Source organism: Embiotoca jacksoni, unplaced genomic scaffold (genome assembly GCF_022577435.1).
Source record: "Embiotoca jacksoni isolate LCO1_2020_lvr unplaced genomic scaffold, fEmbJac1.0.p SCAF_20, whole genome shotgun sequence".
Lineage (NCBI taxonomy): Eukaryota > Metazoa > Chordata > Actinopteri > Embiotocidae > Embiotoca > Embiotoca jacksoni.
Window position 1 is genome coordinate 1,526,820 of NW_027185341.1, and position 20,681 is coordinate 1,547,500.

The 20,681-nt window shown below is 40.2% G+C and overlaps 1 protein-coding gene across 1 annotated transcript in view; it reads left to right on the forward strand.

Annotated features, from left to right (window-relative positions):
• The first annotated feature begins 5,257 nt into the window (after window positions 1-5,257).
• The window catches only part of LOC138201920 (zinc finger protein 385C-like), a 62,947-nt gene continuing 47,523 nt past the window's right edge, over window positions 5,258-20,681 (forward strand). Inside the window, exon 1 of the mRNA XM_069155512.1 lies at window positions 5,258-5,383. Within this exon, the coding sequence (XP_069011613.1) occupies window positions 5,341-5,383 (43 nt within the window). The 5' untranslated portion in view covers window positions 5,258-5,340. The remainder of the gene's footprint in view (window positions 5,384-20,681) is intronic.

The following is a 20,681-nucleotide window of genomic DNA, read 5'->3' on the forward strand; positions in this document are numbered from 1 at the left end:
ATTTCAAGTTGAATTGGAGTTTATTGGAGCCAGAGTTTTTTGGAGCCCGCCCCGAATGACCGTCATTGGTAGGCCTACTGCACTTTAAGGCACTTCTGCATTGGCTGCCTTAGCTCCATGGATTTATATTTACAGTCTGTTGGGAAAAGTTTGTTGGAAAAATCTAATCAGCACCCTAAAAAGTTTTGAGAGTGGAGGCTCCTTATATATAAGAACTGCAGCGTTCAGAGGAAAGATTATGATTTATTTTTTTAAAAAAGCAATTCATGGCAAGCACAAACACAGATAGTCATTGGTGTAGTTTTTCCTCGCTGCAGAGAGAGGGAATTGAGGGCAGACATGGATGTGACGTTACTGCTATTGGAAAGGTAGGTATTTATTTGGAGTAGGTTAGAAGCTTTCACATGTTTTTGTAATTACTCCTACAGCCAAAAGTGTCCGACAAAAGTTCAGTTTTAACGTTGCTTTTTTTTTTTTTTCTTTCTTTTACCTATATTGGATTTGCCGAATTATTATTATTCATGTTGATTCAGTGACACATTTACACATTTGCTGATGACTGATACATATTTCAACGAGTAAAATTTGCAATTCAGGAGCTGTTAGGTGCAGGAATATTGGCTCTCAGCCAAGAAATATTCCTCACATTACCATCAGCTTAAGTTTTTTTTGTATAAATAAAACAAAATATAACATGTTGAGCTTCAGGTGACGGCGAGCTGATTTTGTTACTTTTGTGGAGAACTGGGCTAGCTGTTTCTCCTTGGTCCCAGTGTTTATGCTAAGCCAAGCTAATTGGCTACTGGCTTCAGCTAACCAGCAGAGGATTTCCCAAAACATCAAATAATTCCTTTAAGACGAAGCAGACATTACTTTCTTTTGAAAAAGCTTTAAAAAGCATTACGCCTCACAGTTTTCCTAAGTTCCATGTTATTTATCTTTTAACATCCACCGAACACAACAGCACAGCTGATGAGGGGGAGCTCTTCTTCAGCATCACACTTCTTCCAGGATGAAGGTAAGAAGGTAACAGGATTTAGAAATCTCCTTAAGTGCTTTTTGTTGGCTCACACTTGAAGATTTTTATCGCTTTTATTTTGACATTAAAATCTGTATGATTTCTACACCTACAAGGCCTTTGAAACTTTAAAGATCAGAGAAAAAAAGAACAGTATCTCCAGTTCCTCCAGTTCTGTCCTCGATTTTATAACATTCACATTCACAGCAGTGACTCACCCATTACAAAAACAACATTTCTGAATGACTAGTTGTAAATTTAAATAGTTGTGCTTCAGGCTCGTACTGTCTTCCCTTTGGCACTTCCTCTTCAGTGAATCATCGCCATCTTGAGCGCCGTTCCACGACTGAAAAACTTCAAGTTGGTTTCAGTGACATTGACCCTTAAGGACAGAGTGTTCAAGGATGGATTCTTGAGCTGCACTTCTTAACGCATCACAATCAAATTTCAATTGGTCACTTTTCCAAGAGGCTTTCATCATCTTTCATACACAACTTCTGCACACCTAAAAGTAATCATGCTGTTTTTTATGGCCACAAAGATAATCAAGTTGCTATTTAAATAAAAAGAATGAATGTGTTCTGTACCGTAGAATAATTTAATTAGATATTCATAATAGTTTTACTATTAAGTAAAGTAAGACCTTTTTTGAAATGACTTCACACAATAAATTTACAGAACTAATTCAGTAATTTGCTGATTAATCACCGGAAATTTGGACCCTTAAGAAATTAAATGAAGCTAAAACAAACAGGACAGAGAGTAAATCATCAAAATGCGACCTACTACAGCCTATGTATTGGACAAATAGTAAGACCTATTGAGTGTCAAATTGAGTCAGAAGTTGGAATTGAAGTCAGGCTCACGTACTCTTTACTGCTGAGGGTGACTGTTCCAAACTGTGAAGTGCAGCCATTATGTGACTCCAGCTCCCACAATTGTACATTCTTCTCTTTCATATTCTCACACCGTATTCTTTTTTTTTTTTTTTTGAATAAATTGCTCACATCCTTCAAGTGCCGTCCAATCAAACTTATCAAGTTTAAAAAAAAAAAAACGCAGCAAACACGTTGCCATGGTGACCAGGTCAAACCGTAAAACACGTGGTTTCGAGTCGTTCCTCGACGATTCTGGGTGCAGCAGAATGAAAGTGTCCCTTAATGAGAGCACTCACGGTGATGATGGAGCGGAGCGATGGTATCATGCAGGGAACATGCTGATTGGACTTAAGCTTCGTGAAAATGGAGCAGCTGAATGTAGCCAAGATATCTTAATCCTACCTTAACAGCAGGAGGCTGATTCTACTTTTGTGTATCTAGTCTGAGCAAACCTTGTGTGTGTGTGTGTTGCAGTTTCACTGTGTTTTGATTAGAGAAAATAAATATGCCATGTTTTACATAACCTGCGTGGAGGTAGTTTTTCTTATTTTACACAGTGAATGCGCACATTTTGAAAGACATTGAACGTTATCTCTGCATCTGCCGGTGGGCCAACACGATAAAGGTCTTCAAACGACCTATATGATCAACTCGTTTTTGTCGAGACGATTTTCACACATAGCGAAGAAATTAGGTGACTTACTAGAGACTTTTTTTTTTTTTTTTTTTTTTCAAAATAAGGTACATTTTTCTGAGCTTTCACATTGCTAGGAAAAGCATCAATTGATAGCTTATGTGTCCAGCCACCTGCAGGGCCCAAAATTGACGTAATAATGTCAAGGCCAACGTGGAGCAGCATCGCCAAAGAAGTAGGCTGTCAGGACACTGAGCAGTTTGTGTAGTAGCCTACTTTTGGACATAGTAGAGTTGGTAGGAAGATGCCAGCAGTGTCACAGCAGGTTTGGCTAATGAACCCAGATCTCCTCTTCTGTCGAGTGAGGAAGAGGAGGAGGAAAAAAATCTTAATCAGTGGATAATTTGAATCCATAATTTTTGGGAAGAATGAGCGAATCTATTCAAACCTATTTTTGAACAACTGTTCGCTGCTGGAATAAAAGTTTTGATGCGGAATATTCGTAGGCGAGTATTGCACAATTTTGTGTCGTTTATTCATCAGGCCCCCGGTGTATAATAATATGTTAATTCCACAGGAGAAACTTGATGTTCGCTACAATAGGGTGGGAAAAAAAAAAAAAGTGTTTATATCGGTATCGAGAATCAGCCAAAAAGAGTTGGAAAATATCGGCATGTTGGATATTGACAAAAGAAATCCAGTATTGTGCATTTTCTTTTGTTTCCACACGCACATAAAACAAAGACATCCGGAGTGCTGATTTCTTACACCCTCGTCTCTGCTTGTCTGTGCATACAAACACATGTGCTCCTTTATTTTTAGGGCGGCTGCCTTGTGGTGGGGTCAAGCAAGGCTGCCAGAGGACTTCAATGAGAAGGACATAGCTCGAACTCCCAAGTATGTTTCCACCATGCATCCATCAACGTCCGGCTGACAGCTGACCCAAAGGCAGAGCACCGGGTTGGCCGCAGCACACGCAGGCATGTGCCTGTGTCACTGTACTCCCAAATTCATCTGTAGGCATCTGCTTTTGAACACAGCCCAACAATGTTAATGAGGGGGTGTGAAAGGGTGGGATTTGGGAAGGATGGCTGGTGATAGGCCCCACAGCACACAAAGAGGACATAAAGGTGGACAGGATTTGACATGTCAGAGTGATACAACATATTCCTTTGACCCCCTCTGACAATTTATCTTACTCCAAGTGGCCATTATGTGGTTGCGGGCTTTTTAATGGATCTGTTTATGGATTACATTAGCATTGTTTTCGGCAGCGAAAATGCCGGTAGGTGTTTTACAAAGACTTTAAGTGTGGCCGTTCAAAAATTCACTTTCACTCATCTAAATGCTCAAGTAATAGAGCAGCTGGATGTTTACCTTTCACCGTAGGCAAATATTCAGCCTGATGCATATTGTATGCTAATGTTGTCAACATATAACATAATGCCTGTGTCAAAATCGGCCAGACAGATTGGCTAATATTAGGTAATGTTGGGTATTTTGGAATAAAATACTAGAAACTGCAGTACAGAATTACCTACTGCACTGTGGTTTTAACTGGCTAGAACCTGTGATGGTATTGCCATATATTGTTTGTTGAGAAGGAATATTTATAAAAAATGTTTATCTATCAAAAAAAATAAATCATAAATATTGTTTGATATATCTGTTTTTTTAACAAATAGTTTTGCCATTGGCCTCAAGATTTGACATTCACAAACAGAACATAAACATTCACTAAATGTTTTATACTTTATGATTTAGCTGTATGCAAATATAAGAACATTTCTAACTGTTTTAAATGTCAACAATTATAATTTCTCCCATTAAGACACATTTACTACACTGTGTGGCACTGTGTTATAATTTCTACGTTTATATGAAAAACAATGGGTGCTCACAGGAGGAATTATTGTTGTATATCAGCATACAGCTACATAATAGTGTTATAAATCATTTACGTTTATTCCAGGGGTCTCCAACCAGTGCCTACTGGTTGAGTATGTGTGTACTGAGTATGAATTTGTTATTGTTCACATGGAACTCAGCTATGAGAATAAATGTTACTCAACATGAGTAGTTCTTGAACACTATCATTCTGTGAAAGTAGCTCTCGGGGAAAAAAAGATTGGAGACTTGAGGAGTCATCAGTTAGACAAGATTCATTTGAAGAGCCCTGATTTTTTTTTTTTTTCTGGCTTTTTATACAATTTATATATAAATATTTGTATAGAAAAATCATGGGAGCCAAAATCATATGAGACATTTCTGTCATCAAAAGTTGAATGTTTTCTTTTTGAATTTGTGAGATGTGGGCTACTGTGACTTTCATTTTGTCATCTTGGTTGTTGTTGTTGCCTTTTTTTTCTTAAAGGCCCATGAAATCAGTTAATAAAAAATAAAAAATAAAAATCATATTTAGAGAACAAGAATGTGAAATTTACTGGAGAAAACGTGACAGTGCTGCATTATTCTCCACATGTATATCCCCATCCTTGGAGCATCCTTTAAAAAGTTATTCACGATTTTGTTCCTGTTAACATTTTTTGCATTTCAAACCGTGTTTCTCCACTTCTGTTTTCACACCGGCTTGTTTAATTTGTCTTTTTTCTCTCTCTCTCTCTCTCTCTTCCCCCTCTCCCTCTCTCTCTCTCTCATCCTCACGCGCAGTGATTTGGTATCTCTGTCGCGCAGGCGGCTGTTGCCACAGCGCGCGCACACCAGACCCGCGTGGTTTATCTTTTCTTGATTCACTCGCGGGACGTAAACGCCTGCAGCCGAGCTCGCGCTGTAATCTGTGACAGCTGGAAATGGACAGCGACAACGGAGGAGCTGCGTCTCCGTCTCACACAGGTAGGAAAACGTTTTTAATTTGTCCATTTCGAGGTTGTTTGTGTCGTTTTGGACACACGTGGGCTGCTCTTGTATGTCGACTAAATATTTCTACAGCGTGTCTCTCGTTGTCGTTGGGTGTAAATGCAATTGTTTTGACTGAAATGGTTACAAACGAGCAAAAATGACGTTTGCAGTGTAAGGAAAACTCACTTTGGAGCCTTGATTAGTCCCGTGAACAGTGTCTGTAGGTGTTTTACTTTTCTCATAACCACAATACTTCCTCGTTACTACACTTTGTGTTTTGATTCGGCTACTTCAAAATAATAATAATAAAAAAAATATGATAGTGGTGACAGAGTTGCATGTACAAACTTGTTTTTAAATAATCGAGGAATCTTTATGCCTGCATGCAAACATTTTCCCCTTTAAATTAAACAATAGAAACATACAAGGTTGTTGTCTCCAATTCAAAATAGTTAAAACTATATTATCTTTTTCCCTTTCTTTTTCTTAATTTTTTTTTTTAATGTGTATGTTAAGTTTAGAGTTTTCTGTTTGGATTTGTTTATAAAAGCCATACTAGCTATTTAAAACAAACAGCAAAGTGTTTTAGTGGCACAATGTTTTCATCTTTTAAAAAAAAAAAAAAAAAAAAAAAGCATGCTGGCTGCCTTGATAATCATATTTAATAAGCAATAATGACTGGACACAGCTTTGCTCCTGTTGATGGAGGTCAAAGGCAAAACCAGGTTTATGAATTAAGTAATTATTTAAACCTTGGGAGTTATCTGGTGGGGCACCTAGACGACCTGTGTGGTTTCCTTTGTTTACACCCCTGCCTTATGCGTGTGCTCGCTTGTGTTGACGTCGAGGTGTGTCAGCCACCCGAGGTATCCTGTGGAACGACGTGGAAAACGTAATCATCGATAGAAAATACGAGACAGCTTTGTTGGATTTAATGCAGAATTGTTCATAGGGTTTCCTTTTGATGAATATTTTCACCTTATTGGTTACTGGTATGTTTTCACCTTCTTGTGATGTAGTGTCACCTTGGATTTTTAGGGACACAACCAAATATGTTTCGTCTTCAACAACCTTTTTTCTTAAAGTACTATCTGGGGCAGCTGTCGCTCAGGTTGTGGAACACGCTGCTCATTAACCATGGCTCGGCCCTCTTTACTGAAGCCTAAATCACTCCGTTTAAGCATATGTGGGGGGGGAGAAAAATACATTATTTTAGCTGAAAACATCTGCGAAATGAAAGTGTTGTCCGCCCAAGAGGGAAAAGTGAACTCACCGATTGGTGGTTTTAGATTCTTTGTTTGGTCTGTAAAATATATGAAAATGCAAAAAAAATTGCCATCATAATTTCCTGATGCCCAAGTTGACACATTACACATGTTTGAATTGTCCAAAACCAAAAGATTTTCACTAATATCAGATTCACATGTCAGCAGGAGCAACCACTGATATTTTGCATTTTGTTAAAAAAACAAACAAAAAAAACAGCAGATTTTTAAAGTTGTTATTAATTTATTTTCTGTCAATCAACTAATTGAGGTATTGACTCAGCCTTAACTATACACATGGGTATGCTCACATCATGTAGCTCTGTATGTGTCAGTGTATGTGTCTTTTCATAGTTTAGTTGAGTCTGTATAGCTTCCTATAGCTGTGTCTGTCTCACACTATCCTTACTGTGAGTGTGTTGCCGTGCTATACTCAGCTGCTACTCAATTCAAGCAGAGTAGACACACTTAAACACCTGATGCCGGCCACATCATCAAGCTGTGCATCCTCTTTAAATGACCTTGCTCTCCTTCGTCTCTCCCCCCCCCCCGCCCCCCCCACGTCAGCTTCAAACCTAAATGGCTCCAAGTGACGCCCGCTTGCCTGCCAAGCGCTGCCGAAGAGATGCTCTTTCCAACTGCATGTAAGCAGTCATTTTCTGCTGTGAACAAAAGGTCCTTGATTCATCAAATCCCGCACCTCTTACTGCCCACTCCCCTGAGTGGTTCTGTAATTTTCACCAGCACTCCTGTGTGAGGCCGAGAGACGTCAGAGTTTGTGTTTTATTTTTATTTTTTTTGTATGATGTGTGATCAATACTGGGCTCTTAGGGTGTGTATGCATCTAGGCCAGAATCACACTTCCCAGTCTGAGCTTTAAGCGTTTATATCGGCAGCTATTTTTACAGTGTAGTTCATGCAAAGTTAAACTCACTGCACTTTATATTAAGCATACATGTAGGAAATGGACCTGACAACAGCTCTCGCGCAACAACAATACTTGCAGTACAAATGCGCTTGAATACTGCTTGTGTAGAAAAAGCGGCAGTCTGAGGATTAATCATGTCATCAAAAAGGTAATTTCAGTGACTCGTAACAAAGGACCCGAGAGATCTGTCAGATCATAGCTTTTAAAAAGGTGCAGCAAATTATGTCGCATGGCCACCCAGTGTTTTGTGGACCTAAAAAAATGATGTTCCTAAAAGCAAATCTAGTTATCTGGAGAGCAAGAGCTGCCTTTTAAATCAGCCTGTTGTTTACTGTGAGGAGTCAGTGGCTTGTTTCACCTAATTGACCTGTGATCATTGCTTTCGCAGATTGCGAATCGATTGGTGGCTCAACAGAAAAGAAATGGGCAATTATTTTGATAATCGAATAAATAATTTGATGTTTTCATTCAAACATACCAAACACTCCCTGAAACATTCCCCAGGTGTAAGGATTTGCTACTTGTCTTTGTCTTTTGTGACGGTAAAGTCTGAATTTGAAAACGTAATATTGATTGAGGAAAACAAGCTATTTGAAGAAATCACATCTGACTTGAGGAAACTAAATTAATACAATCAATTACTTCAATAAATAAAATATGTTCAATTTGTGTTGTTTTTTTTATACCTTGTACATGGTGGAGGGTCTGGGTTGAAAACATTTTGAGAAAACCTGATTTTAAACAAATTGTTTATTTAGTTGGCAATGGCTATGACAGAATAAGGCTTCCGATATCGTATGATTTTGATATTGTTATGAAACTTAAAAAGAGCAAAACCAGCACCGTCTTACTCTGTCTCTTAGTACTCTACAACTTCTCTTGCCTGTCTGGGGTACTCAGGCCTTCATTCCTGCTATTTGAAGTTTGTAAATCTTCTATAAAAAGTGGGTCTTTAAAAAAAAAAAAAAAGAATTCCCTAAAACAGTTGGGTCATTTTTTAGCAAACATTCTGCAAATGAGAGTAAATTGTAAAATTGTCAGGGACTGTTTTTAGCAGCAGATTTGGTGCTTCAGTGAGAATTGACAGCCGGAGGATGTTTTATTTGGGATCAAAACACGATGACCTAAAGTTCACTGCAGCGGAGAAACACGTCACCCAGTGCAGCCATGCAGCTCATTGGTTTTAATAGATTTTTGGACAACAATGAAGCTCTATGAGGGATAAGCTAAATCAGGCACTGACTTCACAATACTTGTTAGTAGAAATAATGACTGTTTATTGGCAATAAGAATCTATGTTATGGTTTGAGTCTAAATGTCTTAAATCAAAACATTGATCATTATAATTTCGAGTGTTTCTCTCCCATCATTTCTTTGACATCAGTGCCAGCCCTGCACCCATTTTGTGGAAGCGTGTGTTTTCCCTATATTCTTCAGGTTAACCTTTGGGCGCGGTTGGGATTGTGAGAGCTGAGATCCAGCCGCACCTCCCCCCCCCCCCATCCTCCCCCACCATCCCTAACTATGCTGCGCTGTGGCGAAAGGTCACGTTCACAGACTACTTCTATTCCAAACATTGGTGATGAAGTTGACTGACCAGCTTATCTTCTTCCTCCCCCTTCTCCAACTCTCTCTCCTACCTCAGAGTTTTCTCTTCTGTACTTTGGCATTTGGCTGCCGCCGTCTGTCTCAGTAAAAACCATCAGCTGTGAAATTGAGAATAATCATGTGGAACGAGATTGGGATGGGAGCAGCTTGAGCTCCAGCCCTTAACTGTCAATGGACTCATGGCTCCTGCTGATAAAGTCCACCAAAGATTGAACAATCATCGACAAAACATTTTCTGTTGACGTGTGTGCAATATCATTTTTTGCCATCAGCATGACCGAAGATTCTTCAACGTTGAGAGTTGTCACTCTTGATCATTTAATGTCAGCTGGTAAAATGGACATTAATTACCCAGAGCTATATTTTCCTTGTGTTTTAAACAGAAATGAATAAGATATCTCTTTTGTGCCCCTCAATACGACACAGTGGGACTCAATTGATGTATAAACCTGCCATTGGTCGACTACCTCAGTTGAGCTCCGCTTCCTCTTCTGCTATCTGCGTTATCGTCTTTACAATCCCCGTTGCCACAGGCAACAGCAGCTACAACCGTCTGAGCAGCGACCTCAGCGGTAAAAAATGGCGGCTTTTTATGAAGATTTGAATCGTGTAATAAGACGGGTCTGCTCGATTCTGTCCCGTCTTTTGCGGTAAATGTTCCACCAAAACCAGTCCCAACCCTTTTTCGCAAAGGCGCCATCGCTGCATCCTGGACTTCACGCCGCCCAACACCACTGTGATTGGCTGAAAGAAATACGAACAAACCGGAGTGCTTTCTCCCCTCCACCAGAATGATATGTGGGTACAGCCAGACCATTGACCCGGCGCTGGCACAGGGTGGTGGAGATAGGTCTGGCTATGCGAGACTATACAGCTGCCACGGGGTGTGGCATTCCTAATGTGTTTTATGATTAATGGCTATGACAGCCAACTGGCACACAAGTCTCTCCCGTTTATTTGAAGAGCCTCTGGACAGTTGGAAAGCATGCAATTAAACCAGGAGAATACCTGAGCATAAACATTGTGCTGAAAGCACATGAAAACATTAAAAAAAACAAAATAAAAACACTGTTGAGTAACATATATTATAATAGGTGTAATAGAAAGCAGAATGAAGTGTAGAAGGTGTTAGAGAAACATCACAGCAGGCTAACTAGAAATATTTTCCAACATTGTATTAATATTAAAAAAAGCACACAAATGAATTATTAGACAAAATAAGTCAGGAGTATTATATTGACATTATGAACATAGCACTGAAGTCCCTTTAGGAATAATATGGTAGGAAAATTACACAAGGAATTACAAAATTATTTGTGCATCGAATTTATAAAAAAAAAGAAGTCTTTTAAAATATTGCAATAGTTCTCATAACACTGCCTGCTTGAAACTGAATCAGTAGGCTGTTGAATTTATTTATCAAACAAAGACTGTCATTATCTTTTATTTATCTTCTGAATAATGAAAGCTAAATTACAGTCAGAGGTCAGAAGTGGTGAAATTAATTAATTTTAGGAGAGAAAAGCTCATTCAGAGCCTTAGAGATCAAATAATGTAACCTATGGCTGACTGTTTAAAATATATGATTCTTTATTTTTTATGTGCTATTAAACTTGTCTCGTGTTTGTGTTTTACAAACTATTGAAATATCACATATCACACTTTACTGTTGATATATACATCAACATCAAATACTGTTACATTCATATAATACAACAGTACAAATGATTGTCCATCGACTTTCAAAATATGAATCAACTTCTGAATGCTTGTTGACGTCCCGCAGTTGCACTAAACACCTTGTTAAGTTGCAGCTGTTTTCCTCTTTCGTGAAAATGTGCTCTTGTTACTGAGGATAATTCATGACGGCATTTTTCAGTGTTTGCTGTGACTGTTTGTTTGCCCTGGGGATGGTCCATATTGAGGAAACAATAGTAATAATTCAGAAACACTTCATCACGTTTGAAGTATTACATCATTGCCTTGCAGCAGGGCTGCTTTCCACCCTCTTAAAGATGCAGATGGAGCGTACCACCTGCTCTGTGGCATCCAGGACCACCAGCCTTAAATCAGTCGAGGTGGTCCGCCGATAGCATCAACCTGCTTCTCTCACCATTGTTACCTCAATCGGTTAGATGCATATCTAATTTATTCTATTATATCGATTTAATTTCTCTAATTCGACCTTACAGCTGCATAAACAGTCCTGAAATCTGATGTTTGATATTTTATTTGTTTATCACTGTAAATTGAAGAATTAGTTATCTTCTGAAAAAAAAAAACAACAACAACAAAAAAAACGTAATAATATTGAACATTGTAACGGGTATTTTGCTTTTGAACATGAAACATGCGAATAATTAGTTTCAATAATCTTTTTAGCCTTTCCTTAGGTAATTAGTGGATTATTTGGTTTGGAAAACTAAATAAATAATGAAAAAGCTCTTTTTGGAAGTTTTAATTTCCTTCAAAACATGATATACATTAACGAAGAGAAACTCTAACCACAAAATGTTTTATTTTTCACTTGAACATATCTTTTACAATTAAATTAATAACCAAAATAGTTGCTGATCAATTTTATGTCGGTTAATTAATCAGTTGATAATCTGTTTCAACTCCGTTGAACAGCAAAATATACGAAAGGGAGCGCCAGAAAATATAGATGGGAGAAAAAGGGGTGCATCGTCAAAGGCGGACCGCTGTGGTCTCGCATCCCCCAACGTGGAACATGGCAGCCATTTTCTGCCCGAGATGTTTTTGTTGCAGCAGCTGCTTGGGTTGTTAAAACACATTTTCTCTGCAGGTGCCCCGATGGCAGCGTGAAAAAAAGACAACAAATGTTTAGCCTAAACACTTCTGTCTTCATTGTGTGTAACTAATCGGGCAAAAAAAAAAAAAAAAAAATCCTATCCAGCATCTGTAATAATTTGAAATGGACTGTGGGTGAAATTACAAACCACGGTCCCCATCAAAAGGCAGCCCCCACCAGAAAATTGCAGGTGCAACCTTATCACAACAGACTCGCAGCAGATTGGTCCTCCCAACCTCCCCCCCCTCTGAGCCTGCCTCACCTCAGACACTCTGAAATGGATTTCTGCTTAAGTCTCCCATCAAAGGCGTAATGGCTGTGGGGCTGTGTCATTACAAGTCAGATGACAGTCTCCTTCACACACTGGCAGCTTAAACCTGCCTCTGGACTGATAACTGTGATCTTTATTTGGCTGCTCAGAGGTGAAGACAGGGCAGAAACACCCCCCCCCCCCCAACTCTAACCCCACCCACACCCCCACAGCCCCGAACAAATGTCTGTCAGGGTGACAAAACAGGTCTTCAAGGTGCCTCGAAAAATGTCACAACGCCCACAAACGATGAATAGAACCATGTTGTGACAACGCAAGCAGGTCAACAAGCTGAAACCTCCAATAAAGCTGTAATAAGTCAAATGTTTGGTTACACGTCGTATATTTTTCACGGCTCATATACAGAAACGCTGCATTGACAGTATGGATCACCTTCAGTGATGGGGGACAAAAAACACAACAGCGCTTTTGTTAGCTGTTGGAAGGAGTCTGAATCTACCCGGAGATAAAACTACGCAAATGCTGTCTGGTTCGAAGGCAACTTACAAGGTGCAAACATTACACTTGCAGACTTTCCTCTCCCTCACGTGCAAACAAGCTGCTACTCCCTTCATGCCATGTAATGAGCCCCCCCCCCCCCCAGAGGTGCTAAAGTTTACTCAGAGCAAAGAGAGTGCCTTGATTTCTCAGCGTCACTCCCTGTTTTTTCAAAGCAAACATAAAAACTGTCCCTCGCATGCTGCTGCCGCAGCGCCTTCAAAAATGTTGCCGTTCGCTGAATGTGGCTCCTCCGTGCATTAAGCAGTATATACTGTATATCCCATTTTACCGAGTACACGTACATGCATGCCTCGTGACGTCTGAGACGCAGCAGCTCAGATGGACAGGAGCCTCTCGCGTCCCCGTCGTACGGACGGAGGTGCCGCACAGACACTTTTGAGGGCTGTGTGGGAAGCTGAATTTCCGCACGGCCCATTACCTCTCCATTCCCCTGTGGCTGGATTGCAGGTGCCGACTCAACACAGCGGGAAGCGGCGTGAAAATGCTTCTCTTTGTCTCCGGATGTTTGTGTGCACTCCTCAGAAACCGTATTCGGTGTGTTTACATGGTGTTTGCTCTGTTTCATCCATAACCATGTTTTTGGCCGTAATGTTGATCACGAGACGAGATGCATCTGGATGTTTTGGCTTTAGGAATCTTTTCAATGAAGATGCACATTTAAATAAATCAAATTCTTACTACTAATATTATGTCTAATTTTAAAGAAAGCATCAGCATTTTACTGTCTGAGCCGAATCCTTTTTTTTTTTTGTTTTGCCTCAGGAATCTTTGACAATCTCACATTTTGAATTCAATTTAGATTTGATTCTCGATTGGGTAAATAGTGAGGGACGTATTTATTTTTTTTGGCTCTTACTCTGCTGAAATGTAATATTAAACATATTGTTGCTGCAGTTGGCTTTGCTGCGACATCAGTAACGGGGAAACTCGTTTGCAGTTTTCTGCCGTTATAGTGGTGCAGTAGTGAAGTGGAGTAGCGTGTGCTGGTTGATCAGCTGCTTACCTTGAGTTGGATGTCCGTCTTCCTTAAAGATCTCCTTTGTATTATGCCACATAAAATACTTTTTTTTTTTCTTCTAATTATTAGGTTATTAAATCTGAAATTTACCCAATCACTTACCTTTTATTGAAGATGTACTGGGAGAAGACAACTTACTAACTGGGAATTTGTGCGTTATACTCTTCCCTGAAGTTACATCGTGTCCTTCTGGGTGTGTTCTGCCCTCCTATTCCGTCAAGATAATGTTGTTCAGGAAATACAAAATGATTTTTGCCCGTCACTGCAGCTTTTGCTCTTTTTCAGTAATGTGGCCTCATCACAGACCCATCTACTGTACTGTATATCCATCTATGATCGTTTTTGTGTGTGAATAGTATAATTACTGGAGGATGTGTACAGATCATCCTACAAAACAGCTGTTTTGTCTATTTGTTGGTATTTTTATCTTTTTCACTGAAATGCAGAAGGCAAGCTCGTGTATGTGTGTATATATGTATATATATATAACCTGACAAACTACAGGCTTTGGATAATGGTGTTCTTATAATGTCTTGCATTTCCCTCAGACATTGTGTGAAAATAGTCCTCGCGTCTCCACCAAGCTGAGAGCCTTACAGCCTGTACAGCTGTATAGTACCACTGACAAAATTGGACTTGTGATTTTGGCCAAAAAAGGAGGCACCAGGTCACATTTGAAAGCATTTCTGCCCTCACTGTTTTTCCGGAGAATCAAAGAGCCCTGCTTTCCTCCTGACTTGTCAGGCAGCCTCTTATTCTGAAATCATTTTGCTGTTTGTTCCTCCATTAAATGGTGTGTTATATTCTCTCCAATGGCCATTCCCGCCGAGCACAAAAGACCACTCAAGCAGGCCAAATTAAATGGTTGTTAATTGAAGGAACCATTATAGCATGGCTGGGCTGCTTGTGCTGTCTGATGCAATCACAGATGAGTCATAGGGAGTAGATGGTAAAGCTCTTGGGCTGTTATGTCCATTGAATTATAGCTCATCTGGCAAAAATATCAACAATAACAGTTAATTATGATATCTTCAGTGGGTAACGAGACCCGGTAATACATTTTTTTTGTTACATTTTCTGCTGTGTGTCTGCTCTGCTAGAGGTGAAGTCTGTTACTCCTCCATCCCCCGCGGAGCATTTAACTCCGACTGTAGATGAACACTTCAGGGTAACAGCTGCTGAGAGCTCCAACTGGTCTCATAATGCAGAAATACTTCTGGTTGCAGCAGCTACATATGTTGTGTTTGTTCAGTGACTGTTCCCATATCTAATATTTTAAAGTCTTGCTTTTAAAATCCGGTCACGCTTCTACCGTCAAAGCCACGTGGAAAAAAAAAATTAACTGACACTGATGCAGTCAAAGTAAGTGAGCTGGTAATTTCTTCAGAAATTAACATTTCTATAATGTCATATCTGTTAGGGATTGTCATTTCAAGCAGAAATACTATATGCTATATTTGACTATGTTGTTTCTTTAGTTAATTTTTTTTTTTTTAAAGAGTTCCGCTCACAACGTTTTGACGTCTGTAGTCGTATTTGCATGTTTCTGCTGTTTCTGCCACGGTACCTCATCTCACACCTGTTTTACTGGAGCCTGGTAGTAACATGTTCTTGTTTTTAGGCAAACAGCTTTTAGGTGCATTATCGCCACCCTGGAGGTGTCAGTACCGGATTACTATCAGGCGCTGTTAAAAACAAGGGAAATAAGACGATTGTCGCATTAACTAATCAATTTTCTTTATTTTTCAATGACTCTTTAAAAATGTAAATATCCTCACCGATATCTCTCCCAACAGAAAACAAGGGAGATAGAATGTTACTTAACAGGACCCGAGTACCATGAATGCAGCACACTCGTAATTTCAGACTTCAAAAACGTTATTTTGATTTTGGCTGGAGTCAACAAAAACAACAAGGTACCAACTTTGCTGTTCACATGATTAGCAGCGTCGTGTATAGTAGTGGGGATTGTTCAATGCGAAGACAACGTTAACAAATATGAAGAAAGACCCGGCGGTCCTTTTCGGTAACACACATCTGGAAAAGCAATTTCTGTCGCGAACCTACGCAGTGCAGTCACCACCCTCACAGTGAAGGAAACGTTTAGATTGGTGTGAATCCCGATTGTCACACCAAAGGACAAATCACAGAATTCAAACACAGTCCATGTAAGGGAAGTAGCACGATACCACACATCGACCTAATGTTTGTAGTGTCACTAGCAGGTGAAACTAAAACCTACAGGATCTTGGGCAGAACTGACATTAACTTCTTCAATTATTATTTAAAATCCAGATTTATTCTGATAATTGTCATGTGGGCACAAAAACTGACTTTATTAACAAATGAACGCTTAAAATGACTGACACGACAGCGATGGTAACATTTTGATATCGACTGTAAAAGATTTCAGGTGACGCTCGTCAGCATGAACAACCTTTGAATATTCTCTGTTTAAGGCTGATTAGAAACTGACTTATTACCTGACTGGTTTATTTGTCGGACTTAAAGAAGTCTACAGGTGAGTCCCCTTGGCCCGCCGCCGCCTCCGCCTCAAGGAGCCAGCAGGATAATTCAGTCAATTAAACCCCTTTTTAACTAGGGAGCGCGGCTAATTAAAAGTCAATTCAATTTCGCCCGCCAGGTATCCAATGCAAGTCGGCGCAGATAAGAACTTGGAGGATGGATGATCAGGGGAGTGCGAGCGAGAAAGAGCAGTGATCTTATCTGCACCCATCTGTCAACGCTGGATGACATGCTCCAGAAAATAAACACCATTGAATTTCTCCCCAACGTGTTTGGAGAAGCCAGCAATTTCCCTGATGTGAAAAGTTATTTCATCTAAAGTTTGGCTGGATAATTACTGCTGCAGGTAGCCAGAAATCAATATTATAGCACATATATCTGTGTATTAATACGTACCCGACACATTGGAAGAAGTGCTGTTTACGACTGTCTTCTGTTGCTGCAGGTTTGATTATCACTGGGACTGTTTACATTTATTTTACAATCACGTTTTGGAAGTTCTGAAAATCATTTTGCAATTATACACAACATGAAAACAGATATCGGTGAAAGCAAAGGGATATATTGTGGGTACCTCGAAGGGCCTGCATTTTACCGTGACGTATTCGAGATCTAGATTCCAGAAAGTCTGTCTACAACAGTCGTGCCTGTGCACCAAACATTGTACATACACGTGCATCATATGTTGTGTCTGTGCAGTGCAGTGAGATTCCTGCTAGTTTCCCGGCAGCGGTCCAGCAATGTCTCGTCAGATTCAGGACACGGCCGTTCTCTGTGCCTCGCCGCGTTGTTACTCAGTCTCAGCTTGTCCGTCTCGTTGGAAAGCGATTGTACGTTTGTGAGAAGGATGGTGAGGAAGTGGTGCTTTCTGTAGCACAGCGTTTAGCGTAGCTTGTGGCCACGCGGGAATCTGGATGGAAACCCGGATTGTTAACATCAGTCTGACATGCGGTGAGTAGATTACATCAGTATCACCGGATACCGATAGTGGAACCTTATCGCTCCCAACTCTTAATGTTGTCTCTTCATACCCAAACACTTAACAATGTGGGTGACCTTTTTAAATGCAGGTAGACGTGGACACCAGCCTTTGACCCCAAAACACAAGTTAGTCGATCACTGTTGGGAGTCGGCCCATAATGCAGTATTATTAGAGCATTGTAACCAACCTTAGAGTCGCTGCATTACTTTGTCCTTCAAATGTACCAATCTGAGCATGTGTGTATGTGCTGGTTTGCGTGTATGTTTTGTGTGTACATTTCAAGTACCTCCTCTTGTTTATACCCGGCTGCCTCGATGCCATCAAGAACTAATAATCCTGACACCGTCCTCTCACCCTCCCGTCCACACATCGTACATTTATGATGCGATGGGTCAGACATTGGCGAGACAAATGACATGGAAAAACATCTCTTAGTCATCCTCATTAGTCATCGGTGCCTCCATGCTTCCTTCCTCCCACCTCCTACTATCACTCCACACGGAAAAGCATACGTTTCTTCTTTAGATGGAAGGATTTTTTTTTTTTTTTTTTTTTTTTTTTGTGTGTGTTTGGCATGCCATTAATAAGTGTAAACGTATAACATTTTGCTCAAGTTCTAGAGACAGTAGGTGTAACTTGGATGAGGCAAAAAAAAAAAAAGAAAAGGCGATAAAGCGGATGTGTCTGATTTAGAGTCGCAGTTACTGATCTGAGAGCTGTCAGGGTCACAAATCCCAAAGGGAAAACAGGCAGAAGTGACTTAACCCTGTTCTGGTCAGGGTTCTTTTCCAAATACAAACACACGTTCACACCCGTGGGTGAGTGCCAGGAGAACTGGATAGCCCGTAGTTGAAATTCTTTAAGTAGCTGCACGCGTTGTTCTCAATGTCAAATCTGTATTCAAGGTTATTTTCTCGAATTTTAATTTTGAAGTGTTGTAACACAATTCAGAATAGACATTTGGCAAGCTGGCGCCAGAAGTAGTTGGAATAAGTTAAAGGTGGAGCAACTATTTATAAACAAGATGTACTCGTAAGAGAGAGGCTGAAGACAGGCCGCAGATAGACTGTGTAAAGACAGCTGTCTGTCAGACTCTGAAAACCTTTCATCAGTTTTTCTCCATTTTTACATAATTAACATGTCAACGAACTAATGTCACTATGTCAGTGCAGCATTGTAATAAGAACATACCTAAAAGGACTATTATAATCACAATTCCACATCCAATTGGTGTAACGGCTTAACTTAAAATTCACAGTCACGACAAAATCAAAATCACAATTCCACTTTCTCACGGTGACCCTGAGTGAACTCGATGTATTCTGTTTGGTGTTTATATTACAGGCCCCATATTAAGTTAGTCGCATTGAATGCAGCTCTGTTACCACCACCTCTCAAATCGCTGACCTTGCGGACATTACAGGTTGCTTCTGTTTTCCATTTTAAATCATGCACGCTGCTCTCCCATTTTAGCCGCAGTACCCTGTTGCTTACTGCCACAAACTGTACTCTCCGTCTATGACACCCGTTGACGTAAAACAAAGGATTGCGCTAAATATAGGCCAGTATAGCCGATGCTAATCGGGTCAAAAATGCCCTCGTCGGTCCCATTACCAATCTTCGAGATGGGCTCTGCACATCCCCGAGATGTGCACCTCGTACTGTACGGATTCACACTTTTTTGGTATCTTGCCGTAAGCGTCCTTTGTTAACGTATCGAAAACTATTACGAGAGAATTGAGGTCGATGCCTTGTTTTAAGTGTGGAGGGAAGGAAGAGGAGGATGAGAGCTGACTGCAGGCCAGTCCCTCCACCAGCCCACGTCTCGCACACTTGTCCCAACTAATCCACATCATTATAATAAGCTGTCCCTCACTCGCATTTTACTGCATGACTCTGACTTTGCCCAGAAGATGTTTGAAACTAGTCATTTTAAAGCATATGTTTACATGCATACGAGCGATGAAACTCACAGAGATGTGTCAAGTCGTTAAACATTTTTTCAGATGGCATCAAATACATTTTCGCTTGTATTCAGATTCTTCTCAAGTTCACATTTTATTCTTGTTAATATGGTGTTTATTAAGGACGTTTTGATTCACACAACTCAAAGTTTGACTGACTAATGTAACGGTGCCCCGACAGTGTATAAATTCAATGCAATAAAACTCTGGAAGAGATTAAATTGGTTTGATCTGGTGGTTGAGGAACTGTAGCAGTAGCTTCAGTGTTGATTGAGCAGCGCAACACATGAAACGCATAAAGCAGCAGATTATAAAAATATAGTAACATAGCAAGATTCTCTGCACTTCACTTTTTTCAATGATTTAAAAAAAATGAGACACAAGTTGTGACAGGACAAAAAACAACTTGCTTTGTTCCTTGTTTCCGTCTTCGTGCTAAGATGCTGCCAGTGGCTTCATATGTGTCAGACAGAGTAAATGATGTGTTATCATCTTACTATTTGTTAAGAAAAACGCATTAACAACATGTGAAACTGTTCCTTTAACAACCCAGCCTGCCATGCAGTGTATCATATTCTAAAAACACCTCATAAATGTATTCATGAGGTGTACTAAAAGCGGCTATATATTTTCAACTATATTCAACAGTAACCATGAGCCATATACCTATTCGATAATTATCAAATTCTAATTTTCATAAGGGACTTTTTTGTTTTCACGTGCTGTTTGTGACAGCCTCACTGTGCCTTACTGTCATGTTCAGGTCACATTTGCTTTGGTGCCCACGGAGCCGTAGGGATCTCCCAGATGGCCGATGACAGATGCCCACAATTGCTGTTGCCCTTGGTTGGAGCACAGTCTCTCCCTCCAGATAAATAAAATAAGTTATTTCCGAGTTCTCATGAGGTCCCAGTTTTGCCTTTTGTCCTTCCCTGGTTTATGCCCATAATGTACTTTCTGTCATTTTCTGTCTCTTTTGACGTCGCATGGGCCGCCTACTGTTGATATATTGAAACAGCTCCATCTGTTTGAGCTCCTCTTGCCCGTATAGGGTTTCTCCTCCTCTCCTCTCCTCTCCTCTCCTCTCCTCTCCTCTCCTCTCCTCTCCTCCCCTCCCCTCCCCTCCCCTCCCCTCCTGCCTCTACAGTACCACCGCCACGCAGTGATGAAAATGTTGCTTTGACAAAAACGAGTAAATTTGATGAAACATTCCAAAAAATGTCTGCAAGTTGATTTTCAGACTTTAAGAAAGTGACTTGAAATGAGAAGTCGTGTGGAAGGCGGTGAAACGGTTATTGAGGAATCTATAGCGATTTTTTTTTTTTCCCCCCTTGAAAACTGAAATGAGCGTACAGCC